Raw genomic sequence first — 24,235 nt, 5'->3', positions numbered from 1 at the left:
GGGAAGATGGGACCAGTACAAACTGGACGGGTTGTATCTGGGCAAGACTGGGACCAATGTCCTTGGCAGGGTGTTTGTTAGTGCTGTCAGGGAGGGTTTAAACTAGAATAGCAGTGGGATGGGAACCTGAACAGGGAGACAGAGGAGGGGGAAACAAGGATAGAAACAAAAGACAGAAATGTAAGAAGCAAAAGTGGAAGGCAGAAAAAACAAGGACGTAAAGCAAATGGGGTCAGAGTGCAACATAAAGCTAAGATGACTAACAAGGTTAAAAATAAAAGTCTAAAGGCATTGTATCTTAATGTGCGGAGCATTGGCATTAAGGTAGATGAATTAATAGCACAAATAGATATAAACGGTTTTGATATAGTTGCAATTACAGAGACATGGCTGCAGGGTGATCAAGAATGGGAACTGAACATCCAGGGGTTTCAATATTTAGGAAGGACAGACAAATAGGGTAAGGAGGTGGGGTAGCATTGTTAGTAAAGGAGGAAATCAATGCAATAGTGAGGAAGGATATTGGCTCAGAAAATCATGATGTGGAATCTGTTTGGGTGGAGATAAGAAACACCAAGGGGCAGAAAATGTTGGTGGGGGTTGTCTATAGGCCCCGAACAGTAACAGAAATGTAAGGGAAGGCATTAATCAGGAAATTAGTGACACATGCAATAAGGGTACAACTGTAATCATGGGTGACTTTAATCTACATATAGATTGGGCAAACCAAACTAGCAATAATACTGTAGAGGAGGATTTCCTGGAGTGTGAACATGATGGGTTTTTTTAGACCAATACATTGAGGAACCAACTAGAGAGCAGGCTATTCTAGACTGGGTATTGTGCAATGAGAAAGGATTAATTAACAATCCCCCTTGGGGAAGAGCAACCATAAAATGATAGAATTGTTGATTAAGATGGAGGGTGAAGATGTTGAATCTGAAACTAGGGTCCTGAATCTAAACAAAGGGAACTACGAGGGTATGAGGCACAGGTTGGCAATGCTGGATTGGGGAACCTTACCGAAAGGGTTGACGGTGGATAGGCAATGGCTAATATTTAAGGAATGTATGCATGAATTACAACAATTATTCATTCTTGCCTGGTGCAAAAATAAAACAGGAAAGGTGGCTCATCCATGGATTACAAAATAAATTAGGGATAGTATTAGATCCAAAGAGGAGACATATAAAATTGCCAGAAAAAGCATGAGGATTGGGAGCAGTTTAAAATTCAGCCAAAGTGGACAAAAAGATTGATCAAGAAAGGGAAAATGGAGTATGAGAGTAAACTTGCTGTAAAATCTCTATAAATAGGTGAAGAGGAAATGATTAGCGAAGATAAACGGAGGTGCCTTATAGTCAGAAATGGGGAAAATCATAATGGGGAACAAAGAAATGGCAGAAAAATTGAACATATTTTGGTTCTGTCTTCACAAAAGAGGACATAAATAATTCCCCAGAAATGTTAGGGAACCAGGGATCTAGTGAGTGGGAGAAATTGAAGAAAATCAGTATTAGTAAAAAAAATGGTGCTAGAGAAATTAACGGGGTTAAAGGCTGAAAAATCCCCAGGGCCTGATAATCTACATCCCAGAATACTAAAGGAAGTGGCCCTGGAAATATTAGATGCATTGGTGGTCATCTTCCAAAATTCTATAGACTCTGGAGCAGTTCCTACAGATTGGAGAGGGGCAAATGTAACCCCACTATTTAAAAAAGGAGGGAGAGAAAAAACCGAGAATTACAGACCAGTTAGCCTAACATTAGTAGTGGGGAAAGTGCTAGAGTCTATTATAAAAGACGTGGTAACAAAGCACATAGAAAGCATTAACGAGATTAGGCAAAGTCAACATGGGTTTATGAAAGGGAAATCATGTTTAACTAATCTACTGAGGTATTTTTTGAGGATTTAACTAGTAGAATAGATAAAGGAGAACCAGTGGATGTGGTGTATTTGGATTTCAAGAAGGCTTTTGATAAGGTCCCACATAAGAGGCTAGTGAGCAAAATTAAAGCACATGGGATAGGGGGTAATATACTGGCCTGGATTGAGAATTGGTTGACAGACCAGAAACAGAGATTGGGAATAAATGGGTCTTTTTCCAGATGGCAGGTGGTGACTAGTGGTGTACAGCAGGGATCAGTGCTTATATATAAATGACTTGGATGAGGGAACCAAATGTAATATTTCAAAATTTGCTGATGACACAAAACTGGGTGGGGCTGTGAGTTGTGAGGAGGATGCAAGGAGGCTTCAGGGTGATTTAGACAAGTTGTGTGTGTGGGCAAACGCATGGCAGATGCAGTATAACGTGGATAAATATGAAGTTATACGCTTCAGTGTGAAAAACAGAAAGGCAGAGTATTATTTAGATGGTGATATATTGGGAAATGTGGGTGTACAAAGGGATCTGGGTGTCCTTGTTCACCAGTCACTGAAAGTAAACAGGCAGGTGCAGCCAGCAATTAGGAAGGTAAATGGTATGTTGGCCTTCATTGTGAGAGGATTTGAGTTCAGAAGGAGGATGTCTTACTGCAGCTGTACAGGGCCTTGGTGAGACCACACCTGGAGTATCGTGTGCAGTTTGGTCTCCCTACCTAAGAAAGGATATACTTGCCATAGAGGGAGGGCAGCAAAGGTTCACTAGGCTGATACCGGGGGTGGCAGGATTGTTGTATGAGGAGAGATTGGTTCGACTGGGCCTGTATTCACTAGAGTTTAGAAGAATGAGATGGGATCTGATTGAAACTTATAAAATTCTAACAGGGCCAGACAGACTGGATGCAGGGAGGATGTTTCCCCTGGTTGGGGAGTCTAGAACCAGGGGCCACAGTCTCAGGATACGGGGTGGGCCATTTAGGACAGAGATGAGGAAACATTTCTTCACTCAGAGGGTGGTCAACCTGTGGAATTCTCTACTACAGAGGCCGAGGAGGCCGGCTCACTGCGTATATTCAAGAAAGAAATTGATAAATGTTTGCATATTAAGGGCATCAGGGGATAAGGAGAGAAAGCAGGAATATGGAGTTGAGATAGAGGATCAGCCATGATCATATTGAATGGCGGAGCAGGCTCAAAGGGCTGAATGGCTTCCTCCTGCTCCTAGTTTCTATGGGCAGAATTTTCTCCCCGTCGTGCGGGCTGGTCGGGAGCAGGTGCGGAGCTGATTGCTGCCCTTGATCGGCTGTGCACCACCATTGTACTTGGGCGGGGCCAATTAAGGCTTGTCCAGAGTGGCGTGCACCCGGAACCGCTCAGCGCTACCTGTGCAGGTGGGAGGAAGAGGGAGAGTCAGGGCCAGTGCATTTTTGTGAATGAGTGCGAAAGAGCGCAGAAATCTCCCTGAGGCACGGAGCTGCTTCAGGGAGATTAATTTCATCATGAAAAATGGAATAAAAGAATTTTAAAAATTATTCAGACATGTCCCCTCTTGTGACAGTGTCACATGAGCTGGGACATGTTTATGAATTTCAATAAAAATTTTTATGTAATTTATAAACCCCGTGGATGAGGCTCCATGAAAAATGAGAAGGCCGCCTGGGCTCTTCGCCTGCTGCCATCCTTCAGATTGGACGGGCAGCCCTGACAACCAGTTTAATTCGATTATTAACAGCTTTAACAGGCCTTTTACCGATTCCGGTGGCTCCTGTCGAACAGAAGATCAGAATGACGAGCAGTGATATCGGGACGCACGCCCAACACCACCGTGCGTCATTTAACACGTCAGTGTGCGGGGCCTGCCCCTGCTCATCGAGCTGAAGATTCTAGCCTATGTTTCTGTGAGAAGAGTGAGTCTGCGCTTAGTATTTTAAACTTAAATAAGGGCAATTATGAGGGCATGAAAGTGAGCTGGCAATTCAGGTTAAGGGATAGGGTCAATATCGATGCAACAACAGACATTTAAAGGGATATTTCAGAATACACAGAATAGATACATTCCAAAGAGAAAGAAACATTCTAAGGGGGGACCCATAATCTGTGGTTAACTAAAGAAATTAAAGACAATATCAAACATAAAGAAAAAGCATATAATTATGCAAAGATGGGCGGCAAGTCAGAAAATTGGACAGAATATAAAAACAACAAAGAATCACTAAGAGATTATTAAGGAGGAAAAGGTTAGAGTGCAAGAGAAAGCTAGCTAGATATACAATGATAGTAAGAGTTTCTACAGATATTTAAAGAAGAAAAGTTAACAATATGAGCGTCGGTCCTATAGAAAGTGAGCCTGGGGAATTGATCATGGAAAGTAAGGAGATGGCAGATGAATTGAACAGATATTTTGCATTGGTCTTCCCTATTGAGGACGTAAGTAACATCCCAGAAATAGTTGTAAATCAGAAAATGGAAGGGAGGGAGAAACTCAGGAAAATTATAAGCATCAAGGAAGTGGTACTGAGCAAATTGTTGGAGCTGTGGGCTGACAAATCCCTGGGTCCTGATGGATTTCATACCAGGGTTTTAAAAGAAGTGGCTAGTGAGATAGTTAATAAGTTAGTTTTAATTTTCCAAAATATACTAGATTCGGGGAAGGTTCTATTAGATTGGAGGTTAAGGTGATGATGTAATGGTATTGTTGCTGCACTAGTAATCCAGAGACCCAGGGTAATGCTCTGGGGACCCAGGATTCGAATCCCACCGTGGCAGATGGTGGAATGTGAATTCAATAAAAATCTGGAATTAAAAGTCTAATGATGACCATGAAACCAATGTTGATTGTTGTAAAAACCCATCTGGTTCACTAATGTCCTTTAGGGAAGGAAATCTGCTGTCCTTACCTGGTCTGGCCTACATGCGACTCCAGACCCACAGCAATGTGGTTGACTCTCAGATGCCCTCTGAAATGGCCTAGCAAGTAGGGCTTTTGTATTAAACTGCTACAAAGTCTCAAAATGACAGACCACCCGGAAGTTCCACTCCAAGTCACTCACCATCCAGACTTGGAAATTTATAGCCATTTCTTCACTGTCACTGGATCAAAATCCTGGAACTCCCTTCCTAACAGCACTGTGGATTCAAGAAGGCAGCTCACCACCACCTTCTCAAGGGCAACTAGGGATGGGCAATAAATGCTGGCCCAGCCATCAAAGCCTACAGCCCATGAATGAATTAAAAAAAATGTTACTTCTTTATTTAAAAAAGGAGGCAGACAGAAGAAAAGAGGAAACAATAGGACAGTTAGCTTAACATCTAACAGAGGGAAAATATCAAAAGCTATCATTAAAGATGTTGTAATAGGGGGTTTAAATAAATTCAAGGTAATAAGGCAGAGCCAACATAATTTTGTGAAAGGGAAATCATGTTTAACCAATTTATTGGAGTTCTTTGCTGTGGATAAAGGGGAACCAGTAGATGTACTGTACTTAGATTCCAAGAAGGCATTTGATAAGGTATCTCATCAAAGGTTATTGCGGAAAATAAAAGCTCATGGTGTAGGGAGTAACATTTTGGCATGGGTAGAAGATTGGCTGGCTAACAGGAAACAGAAAGTAGGGAGGTCATGTTGGAGTTGTACAGAACCTTAGTGAGGCCACAGCTGGAGTAATGTGTGCAGTTCTGGTCGCCACATTATAGGAAGGATGTGATTACACTGGAGATTCACCAGGATGTTGCCTGGGATGAAACATTTAAGTTATGAAGAGAGGTTGGATAGACTTGGGTTGTTTTTGTTGGAACAGAGAAGACTGAGGGGTGACCTGATCGAGGTGTACAAGATTATGAGGGCATGGACAGAGTGGATAGGGAGCAGCTGTTCCCCTTAGTTGAAGGGTCAGTCACAAGGGGGCATAAGTTCAAGGTGAGGGGCAGGAGGTTTAGGGGGGATGCAAGGAAAAACTTTTTTACCCAGAGGGTGGTGACGGTCTGGAATGCACTGCCTGGGAGGGTGGTGGAGGCGGGTTGCCTCACATCCTTTAAAAAGTACCTGGATGAGCACTTGGCACGTCATAACATTCAAGGCTATGGGCCAAGTGCTGGTAAATAGGATTAGGTAGGTAGGTCAGGTGTTTCTCCTGTGTTGGTGCAGACTCGATGGGCCGAAGGGCCTTTTTTGTACTGTGTGATTCTGTGATTCTGAGAGTAGGCATAAATGGGTCATTTTCTGGTTGGTAGGATGTGATGAGTGTTGTGTTACAGGGATCAGTGTTGGGGCCTCAACTCTTTTTAATTTATATAAATGATTTGGATGAAGGGACCGAATGTATGGTTGCTAAATTTGCTGAAGGTAGATAGGAAAGTAAGTTGTGAAGAGACATAAGGAGGCTACAAAAGCATATAGAAAGGTTAGGTGAGTGGGAAAACATCTGGCAAATGGAGTATAATATGGGAAAGTGTGAGGTTGTCTATTTTGGCAGGACGAATAAAAATGAATCATATTATCTAAATGGTGAGAGATGCAGAGCTCTAAGATGCAGATGGATCTGTGTGTTATCACATGAATCACAAAAGGTTAATATGCAGATGCAGCAACTAATAGAATGTTGTAATTTTATTGTGGGGGAATTGAATACAAAAGTAGGGAGGTTATGCTTCAGTTGTACACGGCATTGGCGAGACCACATCTGGAGTATTATGTACAGTACTGGTCTCCTTACTTAAGGAAAGATGTAAGTTAATTGGAAGTAGTTCAGAGAAAGTTTACTGGACTAATACCTGGAATGGGTGGGTTGTTTTATGAGGAAAGGTTGGACAGGTTAGGCTTGTATCCACTGGAGTTTAGAAGACTAAGAGGTGGCTTGATTGAAACATATAAGATCCTGAGGGGTCTTGACAGGGTGAAGGTGGGGAGGATGTTTCCACTTGTGGAAGAATCTAGAACTAGGGGCCACAGTTTAAAAATAAGGGGTCACTCATTTAAGACAGATGAGGAAAAATCTTTTCTCTCTGGGATTGTGAGTCTTTGGAATGTTCTTCCTCAAAAGGTGGTGGAAGAAGAGTCTTTGAATATTTTTAAAGCAGAGCTGGATAGTTTCTTGGTTAACAAAGGAGTGATAGGCTATCAGGGTAGGCAGGAATGTGAAGTTCAGGTTAAAATCAGATCAACCACAATCTTATTGAATGTCGGAGCAGGCTCGAAGGGCCGAGTGGCCTACTCCTGCTCCCAATTCGTATGTTTGTACATTCATGTTACATGAATGATTATTGATCCTGCCGCATTTTCACCCAGTTGCTTAACGTTAGCGAAGCCATGAGACCACGACACTGGTTTCACCTATAGATTTGTGCATTCATTAGGATTTTCAAAAATTATTAAACTTTGGAAAGGTAATATTTTCTGCATGAATTGAATTCTGGTGGTTGCTGTTGCAGCGTCATTCCCAGAAATCATTTCAGGCAGGTTTTCAGGGTCAGAGGAAATTCACAGATATTAGGGCTGTAAATTGGATTGATGTCAAATTTTGAAACTACAAAGATAATCCACTATGATCGTACAAAATAGGAACAGGAGTAGGCCATTTGGCCCCTTGAGCCTGCTCTGCCATTCAATAAGATCATAGCTGATCTGTTTGTAATCTCAACTCCACATACCCAGCTACCCCCAATAACCTTTGTCTCCCTTGTTGGTCAAGAATCTATCTGCCTCAGCCTTAAAAATATTCAAAGAGCCTGCTTCCATCACTCTCTGAGGAAGAGGGTTCCAAAGATTCAGAAGCCTCTGAGAGAAAAAAATTCTTCAATCTCCATCTTAAATGGGAGACCCCTTATTTTCAAACTGTGTTCTAACACCTTTCGAGGAAAGTCAACTAACTTTCTACATTTTCCATGTTCATACATTTAGATTGTTTGTGCTTGGGCTTCTATTTCTAATTATGTTTGGCTTTGCACTGTTTTAGTTTTTGTTTGCACTGTTTTAGTTTTTGTTTGCACTGTTTTAGTTTTTGTTTGCACTGTTTTAGTTTTTGTTTGCACTGTTTTAGTTTTTGTTTGCACTATTTTAGTTTTTGTTTGCACTGTTTTAGTTTTTGTTTGCACTGTTTTAGTTTCTGTTTGCACTGATTTTGTTTCTATTTGCACTGTTTGTGATTCTGTTTCTGTTTGCACTGTTTGTATTTCAGTTTGCACCAGTTTATGTTCACATTGTTTGTACAGAAGGCAAACTGTAGTGCCAGTGGGACATTCCCTGGCTGCTTGGCTCCTTTGAATTCCCATCACCCCTGACCACCCTGATGCGGTAGAACGTCTAAGGGTCAGGCCTACATCCATACCTTTTTAAAAAGCTCTTCCATGGAATGTGGACGTCGCTGGCTATGCCAGCATTTATTGCCCATCCCTAATTACCCTTGAGAAGGTGGTGGTGAGCTGCCTTCTTAAGCCGCTGCAATCCATGTGGTGTAGATACACCCACAGTGCTGTTAGGGAGGGAGTTCCAGGATTTTGACCCAGTGACAGTGAAGGAACGGCGATATATTTCCAAGTCAGGATGGTGAGTGGCTCGGAGGGGAACTTCCAGGTGGTGGTGTTCCCATGTGTCTGCTGCTCTTGTCCTTCTAGATGGTAGTGGTCGTGGGTTTGGAAGGTGCTGTCTAAGGAGCCTTGGTGAATTCCTGCAGTGCATCTTGTAGATGGTACACACTGCTGCCACTGTGCGTCGGTGTCGGAGGGAGTGAATGTTTGTGGATGTGGTGCCAATCAAGTGGGGTTGCTTTGTCCTGGATGGTGTCAACTTTCTTGAGTGTTGTGGGAGCTGCACTCATCCAGACAAGTGGGGAGTATTCCATCACACTCCTGACTTGTGCCTTGTAGATGGTGGACAGGCTTTGGGTAGTCAGGAGATGAGTTACTCATCGCAGGATTCCTAGCCTCTGACCTGCTCTTGTAGCCACAGTATTTATATGTCTAGTCCAGTTCAGTTTCTGGTCAATGGTAACCCCCAGGATGTTGATAGTGGGGGATTCAGTGCCATTGAATGTGAAGAAGCAATGGTTAGATTCTCTCTTGTCATAGATGGTCATTGCTTGGCACTTGTGTGGCATAAATGTAACTTGTCACTTGTCAGCCCAAGCCTGGATATTGTCCAGGTCTTGCTGCATTTGGACATGGACTGCTTCAGTATCTGAGGAGTCGTGAATGGTGCTGAACATTGTACAATCATCAGCGAACATCCCCACTTCTGACCTTATGATGGAGGGAAGGTCATTGATGAAGCAGCTGAAGTTGGTTGGGCCCAGGACACTACCCTGAGGAACTCCTGCAGTGATGTCCTGGGACTTTGATGATTGACCTCCAACAACTAGTTCCAGGGAGCAGAGTCGGAGGGAGGAGTTCCAGAGAGGTGAGTATAAAAACCTTACCTCAGGGATTCATGGACCTTGGGTCTTAAAAAAAAATTAAAAGTGGCATCATGGTAAATCTGTGACCTGATTGGCTGGTAGGGAATCTACACTGAATTTGAAACTAAAACATTGTTAAACTAGTTAAACCAAATAAATTAATCAATTAATTAATAAGTAGAGGGTATCTAGACCAAACCAGGGGATTACTGTTCTTAGAATTTAGCATTTATAGTAGAAATCTAGCCCTAGGGAACGTATAGTTAACAAGGAGTCAATAAGCAGTTATTAGATTTGAATTAATTTATTAAATAGTTCTAGAAATGGCAGTTGCTGGGTGAAGTGCTTCACCTGTGGGATGTGGGAAATCTGTGACGCTTCAAGTGTCCCAGACAACTACATCTGCAGGAAGTGTACCCAATTGCAGCTCCTCACAGACCCGCATGGATCGGTTGGAGCAGCTGTTGGATGCACTTAGGAGCATTCAGTTGGCGGAAAGCGTCATTGACAGGAGTTTTGCAGATGTGGTCACACCCAAGGTACAGACAGATAGATGGGTGACCGCTAGAAAGGGCAGGCAGTCAGTGCAGAAATCCCCTGTGGTTGTCCCCCTCTCTAACAGGTATACCGTTTTGGATACTGTTGGGGGGGTGGCCTATCAGGGGAAATCAACAGCAGTAGCCAGAGCAGTGGCACCACGGCTGTCTCTGTTGTTTAGCAGGGGGGTCAAAGCACAGAAGAGCAATTGTCATAGGGGACTCTATAGTCAGGGGCTCAGATAGGCGCTTCTGTGGTCGTGAAAGAGACACCAGGATGGTATGTTGCCTCCCTGGTGCCAGGGTCCAGGATGTCTCTGATTGGGTACAGGACATTCTGAAAGGGGAGGAAGAACAGCCAGAGGTCGTGGTAAACATTGGTACTAACGACATAGGCAGGAAGAGTGACGAGGTCCTGCAGCGGGAGTTCAGGGAGTTAGGCAGAAAGTTAAAAAACAGGACCTCTAGGGTTGTAATCTCAGGATTACTCCGCGTGCCATGTGCCAGTGAGGTTAGAAATAGGAAGATAGTGCAGCTGAACACGTGGCTGAACAGATGGTGTAGGAGGGAGGGTTTCCGATATCTGGATCATTGGGATCTCTTCCGGGGCAGGTGAGACCTGTACAAGAAGGACGGGTTGCATCTAAACTGGAGGGGAACCAATATCCTGGCTACAAGGTTTGCTGGTATCACTCGAGAGGGTTTAAACCAGTATGGCAGGGTGGTGGGAACCAGAGCAATAGGTCAGCAGGGGAAATAAAGGACTGGGAACCAGTGAATATGGCCAGTAGGACTAAGAGGAAGGGCAGGCAGGGAGAAATTACTGGACACTGTGGGACTGGGGGTCTGAAATGCATTTGTTTCAATGCGAGAAGTATAACAGGCAAGGCAGATGAGTTTAGAGCTTGGATTAGTTCTTGTGACTATGATGTTATTGCTATTGAAGGATGGACAGGATTGGCAGATAAACATTCTAGGATTTAGATGTTTCAGGCAGGATAGAGAGGGATGTAGAAGAGGTGGGGGAGTTGAGCTGCTGGTTAAGGGGAATATCACAGCTGTACGATAGGAGGACATCTCAGTGGGCTCATGCAGTGAGGCAATATGGGTAGAGCTCCGGAATAGGAAGGGTGCAGGTCACAATGTTGGGGGTTTACTATAGGCCTCCTAATTGCCAGCAGGAGATTGAGGAACAGTTATGTAGGCAGATTTTGGAAAGATGTAAAAGCAATAGGGTTGTTGTGGTGGGTGATTTTAACTTTCCCTATATTGACTGGGAATCACTTAGCGCTAGGGGTTTGGATGGTGCAGAATTTGTAAGGTGCATCCAGGAGGGCTTCCTGAGACAATATGTAGATAGTCCAACTAGGGAAGGGGCAATACTGGACCTGGTATTAGGGAATGAACCCGGCCAGGTGCTCGATGTTTCAGTAGGGGAGCATTTTGGGAAAAGTGACCATAATTCAGTAAGTTTCAAGGTACTGGTGGATAAGGATAACAGGAGTCCTTGGGTTAAGGTGCTTAATTGGGGGAAGGCTAATTATAACAATATTAGGCAGGAACTGAGGAATCTAGATTGGAGGCGGATGTTTGAGGGCAAATCAACAACTGACATGTAGGGGGCTTTCACACGTCAGCTGATAAGAATTCAGGACAGGCATGTTCCTGCTAGGATGAAGGATAAGCATGGCAAGTTTCAGGAACCTTGGATAATGAAGGATATTGTGAGATTAGCCAAAAAGAAAAGGGAAGCATTCGTAAGGGCTAGAAGTCTGGGAACAGATGAAGCCCATGGAGAATATAAAGAAAGTAGGAAGAAACTTAAGCAAGGAGTCAGGAGGGCTAAAAGGGGTCATGAAAAGTCACTGGCAACCAGGATTAAGGAAAATCCTAAGGCCTTTTATACATATGTAAAAAGCAAGAGGGTAGCCAGGGAAAGGGTGAGCCCACTCAGGAGACAGAGGTGGGAATCTGTGTGTGGAGCCAGAAGAAATGGGAGAGATACTAAATGAATACTTCTCATCAGTATTCACCAAAGAGAAGGACTCAGCAGTTGATTTGTCTAGGGAAGAGTGTGTAGATAGCCTGGATCATGTTGAGATCAAAAAAGAGGAGGTGTTAGACGTCTTGAAGAATATTAAGATGGATAAGTCCTCAGGGCCAGATGGGATCTGTTCCAGATCACTGAGGAAGGCAAGGGAGGAGATTGCTGGGGCCTTGACAGAAATCTTTGTATCCTCACTGGCTACAGGTGAGGTCCCAGAGGACTGGAGAATGGCCAATAATGTTCTATTGTTTAAGAAGGGTAGCAGGGATAATCCAGGAAATTACAGGCTGGCGAGCCTTATGTCAGTGGTAGGGAAATTATTGGAGAAGATTCTTCATGACAGGATTTACTACCATTTGGAAGCAGATGGGCGTATTAGTGAGAGGCAGCATGGTTTTGTGAAGGGGAGGTCATGTCTCCCTAACTTGATCGAGTTTTTCGAGGAAGTGACAAAGATGATCGACGATGGAAGGGTAGTGGATATTATCTACATGGATTTCAGTAAGGCCTTTGACAAGGTCCTTCATGGCAGACTGGTACAGAAGGTAAAGTCGCATGGGATCAGAGGTGAGCTGGCAATATGGATACAGAATTGGCTTGGTCATAGAAGACAGAAGGTAGCAGTGGAAGGGTGCTTTTCTGAATGGAGAGCTGTGACTAGTGGAGTTCTGCAGGGATCAGTGCTGGGACCTTTGCTGTTTGTAGTATAAGTAAAAGATTTGCAGGAAAATGTAACTGGGCTAATTAGTAAGTTTGCAGATGACACTAAGGTAGGAGGAGTTGCAGATAGCGAAGAGGATTGTCAAAGGATACAATGGGGTATAGATCGGTTCTCTTGGGCAGAGAAATGGCAGATAGAGTTTAATCCGGACAAATGCGAGGTAATGCATTTTGGAAGGTTTAATACAGGTAGGAATTATACAGTAACTGGCAGAACCCTTAAGTGCATCGACGGGCAGAGGGATCTGGGTGTACAGGTCCACAGGTCACTGAAAGTGGCAACGCAGGTGGATAAGGTAGTCAGGAAGGCATATGGCATGCTTGCCTTCATCGGCAGGGGTATTGAGTATAAAATTTGGGAAGTCATGTTGCAGTGGTATAGAACCTTGGTTAGGCCACACTTGGAATATTGTGTGCAATTCTGGTCACCACATTACCAGAAGGATATGGAGGTGTTGGAGAGGGTGCAGAGAAGGTTTACCAGGATGCTGCCTGGTCTGGAGGTTATTAGCTATGAGGAGAGGTTGGAGAAACTCGGATTGTTCTCACTAGATCGACGGAGATTGAGGGGTGACTTGATAGAAGTTTACAAAATTACGAGTGGCATGGACAGAGTAGATAGTCAGAAGCTTTTTCCCAGGGTGGAAGAGTCAATTACTAGGGGACATAGATTTAAGGTGAGAGGAGAAAATTATAGAGGAGATATGCGGGGTAAGTTTTTTACGCAGAGGGTAGTGAGTGTCTGGAATTTGCTGCCAGAGGAGGTGGTGAAAGCAGGTACGATATTGGTGTTTAAGAGGCAGCTTGAGAAATACATGAATAGGATGGGAATAGAGGGATACGGACCCCAGAAGTGCAAAATGTTTTACTTGACGGGCGCAGGCTTGGAGGGCTGAAGGGCCTGTTCCTGTGTTGTACTGTTCTTTGTTCTAACCACACCATCTTCCCTTGTGCTAGGTATGATCCAACCAGCAGAGAGTTTCTCACTGACTCCAGTTTTACTATGGCTCCTTGATGTCAAAGGCAATCACCCTCCTCTCAGCTCTTGAGTTTAGCTCTTTCATCCATGTTTCACTGTAATAAGTTTAGGAAGCTGAGTGGCCCTGGTGGAACCCAAACTGAACATTAGTGGGTAGGTTATTTCTGTGTAAGTGCTGTTTGATAACAATGTCAACAACCCCTTCCATCACTTTGCTGATGACTGAGAGTAGACAGGTGGGGTGATAATTGGCCAGGTTGGATTTTCCTGCTTTTTGTGGACAGGACACACCTGGACAATTTTACATATTACTGGTTGGATGCCAGTGGTGTAGCTTTACTAGATCTTGGCTACAGGTGTGTCTGGAGCACAAGTCATCAGTATTCAGTGAACTGAATTAACTGAACTTAAATTCCACCAGCTGGTGGGGTTTGAACCTGTGTCCCCAGAGCATTTGCCTGGGTCTCTGGATTACTAGTCCGGTGACAATACCGCTGTGCCACCATTTCCCCTAACTTGGGAACTGCACTGATTGTGGAAGACCTGTCCTACAGTTGCAATCAACTGCATTTTAAGGCTAAACCTCTAATTTCCAAATTCTCTCCATAGCTGTGCTGAAAGTTGGGCAGTTATCAGGCATCACTGAAACCCAATATTGCTAAGGGCCATTGTGCCTCTAAATAAGATTTCCATTTTGTTAAGTTTCCATGTCCTTTTCTATATACGTTTAAATTTATCTTCTCCAGACACTACCAACTTCTCTTTTTAAAGTAGCTACAGATTCTGTCATTCCCATTTTCAAAACTCTTGGAGTGAAATGTAACCCCACTTTTGAAGATCCTAAGCCTGTCACCTCAGATATCATCTTATCTCTTTTGCCCTTGCTCTGTTGCTTTGATATCTTTTAGAGGAGAGAGAAAAGGAGAAAACATTTCTGGAGCCAAGTAGATTTAAAATGCTTACCAAGATAGTCATTTGCAGAAATCAAATCATAATCCCAGAGTTGGAGCATGAGAACAGCAGGCTGTCGAAACTCAGACTCCTCCAAGGAGAAAATCGACTCTTTCTTCTTATAAACAATCTCCTTCTCCGTTGGCAAGTAGTCAAAACGGAAAACAAACCGCCAGTTGAAATTCCCCTCTCCAGTCAGAGAGTTAAAGTGGACATCAGTCTCTTGCTTGTCATTTTCTAAACCCTTTAGCCAACTATGAAATTAAGTAGAAACAGTTAACATGCTGAGAGTCCTATGTTTGGAAAATTCAACCTTTCTGTTTGTATTGTACTCTGTATAGGATTGGGATCAGGTATCCTAGAGAGGAGGGCGAGGGGTTGGGCGTGGGCTTTGGAGACCAGGCAGGGAGGCACAAAGTGGGGGTAAAATCTTGAGGAGGTGCCCCCAATGCACACAGCACACCCCCTGAATGATGTGTTGCCCCCCCTTCCTTTCAGTCTTTACAAAAAAGGTTGCTTAAAGAAAAAGGCTTTCCCACTCTCACCAGCTTGCAGTTCCCAATGTATTATGGCAGCGGAGGCAGATTGAGGGCTTTAAATGGGCAGTAATTGGCCACTTAAGGTCCTCAAAAGACCTAAAGGCAGGAAGACTAGTGGATGCCTTACCCACCGCCTGTATTATGGGGCAGGGTCAGGAGTGAGCAGGAAGCGATGGGCTAGCCACCCACCGTGTTTTATGTGAGCCCTCCAACAAACACAGGCCTGGTTGGTGGGGGAGGGGAGTGGAGCAGCCATAATTCCACTATTAAAGCAAGGACGGAGAGAGAAAATGGGGAGTGGGAGAGAGGAGGACCCAGAGGCAGTTAGCTGCACCTAAAAGAGCTGTCCACTCCAGTCCACTCCAGTCCAGTCCGTGTCTCCAGAGCGGGCCGACTGCATTCTGAGAAAAATATGTGACATCGCAGGAAAACAGATAGTTGATTGGTTGGTGAGTATTTTTCTAATTTATCTTTAAAAACTCTGGTAACTTTAGTAATTGTAAGGTTTATTAGTAGTCCGGTTTATTAAGAGTAGTAAAGCTAATTAGATTGGTGAGTATTTCCTATTTATCGTAGCTACTGCATTTTAATTGGGGTAAGTAGAACATCTATTGAAATCATAAGAATATAAGCACAGGCGGGGCTGGAGACATTAATTAAAAATTAATTAGTGAAATAGCTAATTAATTAAATGCTATGAAGATGGCAGGAGAGGTGATATGTGGTGACAGCAGAATGTGGGAGCTTCTGGACACCTCTGTGATTCAAGGCAAGTGCATCTGCAGTAAGTGTTTGCATCTCAGAGCTTCGGCTCAGAGTCACTGAGCTGGAGGCCAAACTGCAGACACTGCGATACCTCAGGGCGAGGGCAGTTATCTGGACATTTTGTTCCAGGAGGCAGTCACACCCCTTAGGATAGGGTCTTCTGATTTGTTCCATAGTCAGGGACACAAGAGTGTGACTGTAAGTGAGGCAGAAATGGGGATCGGGAAGTTAGAAGTGGAGGAGCCTCAGCCTTTGCACTTGTGCAACAGATTGGTGGTTCTTGCAGCCTGTATGGATGAAAGTGGGGTCTACAGGGTGGATAAGCGAATTGACCATGGCACCATGGTATAGAAAGCTATTCAAGCAGGGGGATTTAATAGGAATGTAATGTAGAAGGGGACAGTTTAGTCAGGGGGATAGACACTATTCTCTGCAGTCAAAGACAAGGGTCCAGAAGACAGTGTTGCCTACCTGGTACCAGGGTTCAGGGCATCTGTTCTGGGCTAGAGAGGAACTTGCAGTGAGGGGAAAGGATCCAGTCATTGTGGCCTATGTAGGTATCAACGACGTAGGTAGGACTAGGGAAGAGGTTCTGCTGAGAGAGTATGAGCAGCTATGGGCTAAATTAAAAAGCAGAACTTCGAAGGTAATAATCTCTGGATCATCTCCGTTGGAATGGTCTTTATCTAAACCGTGCTGGGAGCAGTGTTCTGGCAAGTCATATAACTAGGGTGGTAGAGAGGGCTTTAAAATAAATCATGGGGCAAGGGATCAAGTGAGGGAAGATGTGATTCATTAAAGAGAGAGGGGAAGGCAAGACAGCAAGGTGGCAACATGGGAAATGATAATCAGGGTGTGGTAGGAAGGGACAAGAGCATATAAATTTAACAGTACACCAGCAGGTAAGGCTGGAGTTTGCGAAAATAATAAAAATACATAATTAAAGGCAATCTATCTCAGTGCACATAGCAGTTACAATATGGTAGATGAATTAACAGCACAAATAGAAGTAAATGGCTATGATCTAATTGCCATTACGGAAGTGTGGCTGCAGGGTGACCAAAGCTGGAAACTGAACATTCAAGGGTATTTGACATTTAGGAAGGATAGTAAAGAAGGAAAAGGAGATGGGGTAGCACTGTTAATAAAGGATGAGATCAGTACATTAGTGAGGGAGGAGCTTAGATCAGAAGATCAAGATGTGGAATCAGTTTGGTTGGAGCTAAGAAATAGCAATGGGCAGCAAACATTGGTAGGAATTGTTTATAGGGCACCAAACAGTAGTGGTAATGTAGGGCATGGTATAAGTCAGGAAATTAGAGGTGCAGGTAACAAGGGTAAAACAGGAATCATGAGGGACTTCAATCTACATATAGACTGAATGAACCTAATTAGCACTGATACCATGGAGGACGAATTCCTGGAAGGTATACATGATGGTTTTTTAGAATAGTATGCTGAGGAACCAACTAGAGAATGGACTATTTTGGATTTAGTATTGCGTAACAAAAGAGCTAATTAATAATCTCATTGTAAAGGAACCTTTAGGGAAGAGTGACCATAAAATGAAGGAATTTTACATTAAGTTTCAAAGTGATGTAGTTCAATCCAAAACTATGGGCTTGAATCTAAACAAAGGAAACTACAAAGGATTGAGGGGCAAATTGGCCATGGTAGATTGGGAAACTACATTAAGCGATATGATGGAAGACAGGCAATGGCTAGCATTTAAAGGATACCTGGTTTACAACAAATTTACATTCCATTGAGGCTCAAAAACCCAGCAGGAAAGAGGAAAGTCAAAAAAGTAGTACAGGAGTACTAATGGAACGAAAGTTGATAAATCCCTGAGACATGATGATCTACATCCTAGAGCATTGATGCTCATCTTCCAAGAATGTTCAGTTGTGACATGGATGCAAAGAAGCTTCAAGGGGATTTAGACAGGTTTAGTGATTGGGTAAGAACATGACAGATGGAATATAATGTGGAAAAAAGTGAAGGAAAAACAGAAATGCAGAGTATTTCTTAAATGGTCAGAGATTGGGGGATGTTGATGTCGAAAGGGACCTGGGGTTTCTTGCTCATCAGAAAGTTAACATGCAGGTGCAGCAAGCAATTAGGAAGGCAAAAGCAATGTTAGCCTTTATTATAAGAGGATTTCAGTCCATGAGTAAAGAAGTCTTGCTATAATCGTATAGAGCCTTGGTACGATTGCACCTGGTGCCTTGTGTACAGTTATAGTCTCCTTATCTAAGGAAGGACATACTAACCCCAGAGGGGACGCAACAAAAGCTCACTAGACTGATTCTTGTGGTGAAAGGTTATCCTGTAAAGAGTAATTGTGTAGACTAAGCCTATTACCTGGAGTTTAGAAGAATGAACAGGAGTCTCATTAAAATGTAAAAAAAATTCTTGTGGACCAGCATTTAATGCATATCCCAAATCGCCCTCCAGGAGGTGATGCTGAGCTGCCTTCTTGAACCGCAGCAGTCCATGTGGTGTAGGTACACCCACAGTGCTATTAGGGAGGGAGTTCCAGGATTTTGACCTTGTGACAGTGAAGGAACGGTGATATATTTCCAAGTCAGATTGGTGAGTGACTTGGAGGGGAACTTCCAGGTAGTGGTGTTCCCATGCATCTGTTGCCTTTGTCCTTCTAGATGGTAGTGGTCGTGGGTTCGAAAGGTGCTGTCAAAGGAGCCTTGGTGAATTCCTGCAGTGCCTCTTGTAGATGGTACACACTGCTGCTACTGTGCGTCGGTGGTGGAGGGAGTGAATGTTTGTGGATGTGATGTCAATCAAGTGGCTGCTTTGTCCTGGATGGTGTCAAGCTTCTTGAGTGTTGTTGGAGCTGCACTCATCCAGGCAAGTGGGAGAGTATTCCATCATACTCCTGACTTCTGCCTTGTAGATGGTGGACAGGCTTTGGGGAGTCAGGAGGTGAGTTACTCATCACAGGATTCCCAGCCTCTGACCTGCTCTTGTAGCCACAGCATTTATATGGCTAGTTCAGTTCAGTTTCTGGTCAATGGTAACCCCCAGGATGTTGACAGTGGGGATTTCTGCGATGGTAATGTCATTGAATGTCCAGGGGTGATGGTTAGATTCTCTCTTGTTGGAGATGGTCATTGCCTGGCACTTGTGTGGTGTGAATGTTACTTGCCACTTGTCAACCCAAGCCTGGATATTATCCAGGTCTTGCTGCATTTGGACATGGACTGCTTCAGTATCTGAGGAGTCGCAGATGGTGCTGAACATTGTGCAATCATCAGCGAACATCCCCAGTTCTGACTTTATGATGGAAGGAAGGTCATTGATGAAGCAGCTGAAGATGGTTGGGCTGAGGACACTACCCTGAGGGACTCCTGCAGTGATGTCCTGGAGCTGAGACAATTAGACCATAAGACCATAAGACATAGAAATTAGGCCATTCAGTCCATCGAGTCTGCTCCGCCATTCAATCATGGCTGATATGTTTCTCAACCCCATTCTCGCGCCTTCTCCCCGTAACCTTTGATCCCCTTACCAATCAAGAACCTATCTATCCCGGTCTTAAATACACTCAATGACCTGGCCTCCACAGCCTTCGGTGGCAATGAATTCCATAGATTCACCACTCTCTGGCTAAAGATGTTTCTCCTCATCTCTGTTCTAAAAGGTTTTCCCTTTACTCTGAGGCTGTGCCCTCAGGTCCTAGTCTCTCCTACTAATGGAAACATCTTCCCCACGTCTACTCTATCTAGGCCTTTCAGTATTCTGTAAGTTTCAATCAGATCCCCCCTCATCCTTCTAAACTCCATTGAGTATAGACCCAGAGCCCTCAAACGTTCCTCATATGTTAAGCCTTTCATTCCTGGGATCGTTCTCATGAACCTCCTCTGGACCCTCTCCAGGGCCAGCACATCCTTCCTGAGATACTGGGCTTAAAATTGCTCACAATATTCTAAATATGGTCTGACCAGAGCCTTATAAAGCCTCAGCAGCACATCCCTGCTTTTATATTCTAGTCCTCTCGAAATAAATGCCAACATTGCATTTGCCTTCCTAACTACTGACTCAACTTGCAAGTTAACCTTAAGAGAATCCTGGACTAGGACTCTCAAGTCCCTTTGCACTCCAGACCTCTGAATTCTCTCTCCATTTAGAAAATAGTCTATGCCTCTATTCTTCCTGCCAAAGTGCATGACCTCACACTTCCCCACATTGTATTCCATCTGCCACTTCTTTGCCCATTCTCTTAACCTGTCCAAATCCTTCTGCAGCCTCCCTGCCTACTCAATACTACCTGTCCCTGCACCTATCTTTGTATCATCTCCAAACTTAGCCAGGATGCCCTCAGTTCCTTCAGCTAGATCATTAGTGTATAACGTGAAAAGTTGTGGTCCCAACACTGATCCCTGCTGAACTCCACTAGTCACCGGCCGCCATCCTGAGAAGGACCCCCTTATCATCACTCTCTGCCTCCTGCCAGACAGCCAATCTTCTATCCATGCTAGTACCTTGCCTCTAACACCATGGGCTCTTATCTAACTGAGCAGCCTCCTGTGCGGCACCTTGTCAAAGGCCTTCTGGATAACATCCATTGGCTCTTCTTTGTCTAACCTACTCGTTACCTCCTCAAAGAATCCTAACAGATTTGTCAGGCATGACCTCCCCTTGATGAAACCATGCTGACTTTACCTTATTTTACCATGCACTTCCAAGTATTCTGAAATCTCATCCTTAATAATAGACTCTAAAATCTTTCCAACGACTGAGGTCAGACTAATTGGCCTGTAATTTCCCGTCTTTTGCCTCACTCCCTTCTTAAACAGGGGGGTTACATTAGCGATTTTCCAGTCCTCTGGGACCCTCCCTGACTCCAGTGATTCCTGAAAGATCACCACTAACGTCTCCACTATCTCTTTAGCTATCTCCTTCAGAACTCTGGGGTGTAATCCATCTGGTCCAGGTGATTTATCCACCTTCAGACCTTTCAGTTTTCTAGCACCTTCTCTTTGGTAATGGCCACCATACTCACCTCTGCCCCCGACTCTCTTGAACTTTGGGGATGTTACTCGTGTCTTCCACCATGAAGACTGGCGCAAAGTATCTATTCAGTTCCTCCGCCATTTCTTTGTTCCCCACTACTATTCTCCAGCGTCATTTTCCAGCAGCCCAATGTCCACTTTTGCCTCTCTCTTATCGTTTATATATCTAAAAATCTCTTGCAATCTTCTTTTACATTACTGGTTAGTTTACCCTCATACTTAATCTTCTCCCTCCTTATTTCTTTTTTAGTTGTCCTCTGTTGGTCTTTGTAGGCTTCCCAATCCCCTGGTTTCCCACCGCTCTTCGCCGCATTGTATGCTTTCTCTTTAGCTTTTATGCTGTCCCTGACTTCCCTTGTCAGCCATGGTTACCTCGTCCTCCCTTTAGTATGCTTCTCCTTCCTAGGGATGAATTTTTGCTGTGTCTCCCAAATTACTCCCAGAAACTCCTGCCATTGCTGTTCCACTGTCTTTCCTGCTAGGTTCATCTCCCAGTCAATTCTGGCCAGCTCCTCCCTCATGCCTCTGTAGTTGCCTTTATTCAACTGTAATACTGTTACATCTGATTCCAGCTGTTTCCTCTCAAATTGCAGGGTAAATTCTATCATATTATGGTCACTTCCTCCTAAGGGTTCCTTCACCTTCAGCTCCCTTATCAAATCTGCCTCATTATACATCACTAAATCTAGAATTGCCTGTTCCCTAGTGGCTCCACCACAAGCTGCTCCAAAAGGCCATCTCGTAGACATTCCACAAATTCCTTTTCTTGGGATCCATTATCAACCTGATTTTCCCAGTCTACCTGCAAATTGATATCCCCCATGATCACTGTAACCCTTGCCTTTCTTACACGCCTTTTCTATCTCCTGGTGCATCTTGTGCCCCACATCCTGCCTCTTGTTTGGAGGCCTGTACATAACTCCCATTATGGTTTTTTTACCTTTGCGGTTCCTCAACTCTACTCACACAGATTCTACATCATCTGACCCTACGTCATTTCTTGCTATCAATTTAATTTCATTTGTTACTAACAAAGCAACCCCACCCCCTCTGCCAACCTGCCTATCTTTTCGATAGGATGTATATCCTTGGATATTTAGCTCCCAGTCCTGATTCCCTTGCAGCCATGTCTCTGTGATGCCCACCACATCATACCTGCCGATTTCAATCAGCGCCACAAGCTCATTTACCTTATTACATATACTGATCCCGGATCGGTTCAGGTAGAGATCATCCCAACGGTACAGATCCCTCCTGTTCCAATACTGATGCCAGTGCCCCACGAAATGGAACCCTTCTTTCCCGCACCACTCCTTTAGATTGACCTCCAACAGCCACAACCATCTTCCTTTGTGCTAGGTATGACTCCAACCAATGGAGAATTTTTGCCCTGATTCCCATTGATTCCAGTTTTGCTAGGGCTCCTTGGTGCCACATTCAGTCAAATGTTGCCTTGATGTCGAAGGCAGTCCCTCTCACCTTATCTCTGGAGTTCAGCTCTTCTGTCCATGTTTGAGCCAAGGCTGTAATGAGGTCAGGAGCTGAGTGGCCCTGGCGGAACCCAAACTGGGCGTCAGTAGCAGATTATTGCTGAGTCAGTGCCGCTTTATAGGACTGTGGTGTCACTTTCCATCACTTTGCTGATGATGGAGAGTAGACTGATTACAATAGTAATTGGCCAGGTTGGATTTTTCCTGCTTTTTTGTGTACAGGACATACCTGGACAATTTTCCACATAGCTGGGTAGATGCCAGTGTTGTAGCTATACTGGACCAGCTTGGCTAGGGGCACGGCAAGTTCTGGGGCACAAGTTTTCAGTGCTATTGCCTGAATGTTGTCAGTGCTCATAGTCTTTGCAGTATCCACTGCCTTCAACTGTTTCTTGCTATTGTGAAGTGGGTTTATGGGGGTAAGTATAGTTGGGTCTGTCTGTGTATGATTTAATTACATTTGGAGTCAATTAGACTGCAAGTTTAAATCATCAAAAGAAGCGAGGTGTTTGACATGCTAATGAGTAAGCATAGACACTGGCTTAGCATGTAAGGCGTGAAGGGATATTTGGATTTCAAATGGATCCCAGTCTGTTTACAACTAGCCAGATAAGCAAGGCTAAGGCATGTGTTTATTTTCCCCAAAGGTTACTGGCAATATTGGCACCATGGAAGTTTTTGTATTGTGAGGTAGACACAGTTTGAAAGACATATGAAACAATAGAATTTACGTATTAAAAAGAGAGAAACTTATATAAAGGAAAATGAAAGGTTATCTGTCAGAAGACCATGTAAATTCTAACAGGAATGTGTGAAATAGCCTCAATGAAGCCTCCAGCATTTGTACATAATTCTACTGTCTTACAAAGCTGAAGCTGGGGAAAAGCCATTTGGAATGCCACCATCCAGGGTATTGTGTTAACTTGCTGGATCTGCTTAAAATCTAAAATCTATTTTTGGACTATTGCCTTAAAGGGAGTGTAACTGGTGGTCAGGTTAATTAGGAATTTTAGTAGTTATTGTAATAATTAATTTGTAGTCTTATGTATGTGCTTGAAATCTTTTATTTTGTTAATAAATATTTTAATTTCATTTTTTTTAAATCTCAAGCCTTAGTGGACTTATTACTTCTGAATTTAGTGCACGTATCGTGCAATAACTACAAATTGCAAAACCGTTGTGATGGCACAACCAGGTTTCCCTTGTGGATTTGGTCCACCTGGCACACATCACCTGTCAGGTCATAACAGTGGATGGAATCGAATTGGCAGAAGACTGGCCTCTGATGTTGGGGACCTCTGGAGCAGGCCGAGATGGATCATCCACTTGGCACTTCTGGCTGAAGATTGTTGCAAATGCTTCAGCCTTATCTTTTGCACTGATGTGCTGGGCTCCTCCATCATTGAGGATGGGGATATTTGTGGAGCCTCCTCCTCCAGTGAGTTGTTTAATTGTCCACCACCATTTATGACTGGATGTGGCAGGACTGCAGAGCTTAGATCTGATCTGTTGGTTGTGGGATCGCTTAGCTCTGTCTATCGCTTGCTGCTACCACTGTTTGGCACGCAAGTAGTCCCTGTGTTGCAGCTTCACCAGGTTAGCACCTCATTTTTAGGTACGCCCTCCTGCACTGTTCTTTGAACCAGGGTTGATCCCCTGGCCTGATGGTACTGGTAGAGTGGGGGATATGCCGGGCCATGAGGTTACAGATTGTGTTCGAGTACAATTCTGCTGCTGCTGATGGCCCACAGCACCTCATGGATGCCCAGTTTTGAATTGCTGGACCTGTTTAAAATCTATCTTAGTTAACACAGTGGAGGTGTCACACAACACATGGAGGAATCCTCAGTGTAAAGACAGGACTTGATCTCCACAAGGACTGCACGGTGGTCACTCCTCCCGA

The 24,235-nt window shown here is 44.0% G+C and overlaps 1 protein-coding gene across 3 annotated transcripts in view; it reads right to left on the bottom strand.

Moving 5' to 3' along the window:
* fer1l4 (fer-1 like family member 4) overlaps positions 1–24,235 on the bottom strand; it is a 351,889-nt gene that overhangs the window by 11,265 nt on the left and 316,389 nt on the right. For all 3 annotated transcript variants that reach the window (XM_041204900.1, XM_041204899.1, XM_041204901.1), the window contains one exon: positions 14,518–14,759. In XM_041204900.1, coding sequence (XP_041060834.1) covers positions 14,518–14,759 — 242 coding nt within the window. The remainder of the gene's footprint in view (positions 1–14,517; positions 14,760–24,235) is intronic.

The sequence above is a fragment of the Carcharodon carcharias genome, chromosome 14 (genome assembly GCF_017639515.1).
Source record: "Carcharodon carcharias isolate sCarCar2 chromosome 14, sCarCar2.pri, whole genome shotgun sequence".
Classification (NCBI taxonomy): Eukaryota; Metazoa; Chordata; class Chondrichthyes; order Lamniformes; family Lamnidae; genus Carcharodon; species Carcharodon carcharias.
The sequence above is the reverse complement of the archived record's forward strand: the minus strand, read 5'-3'. Positions and strand labels throughout refer to the sequence as shown.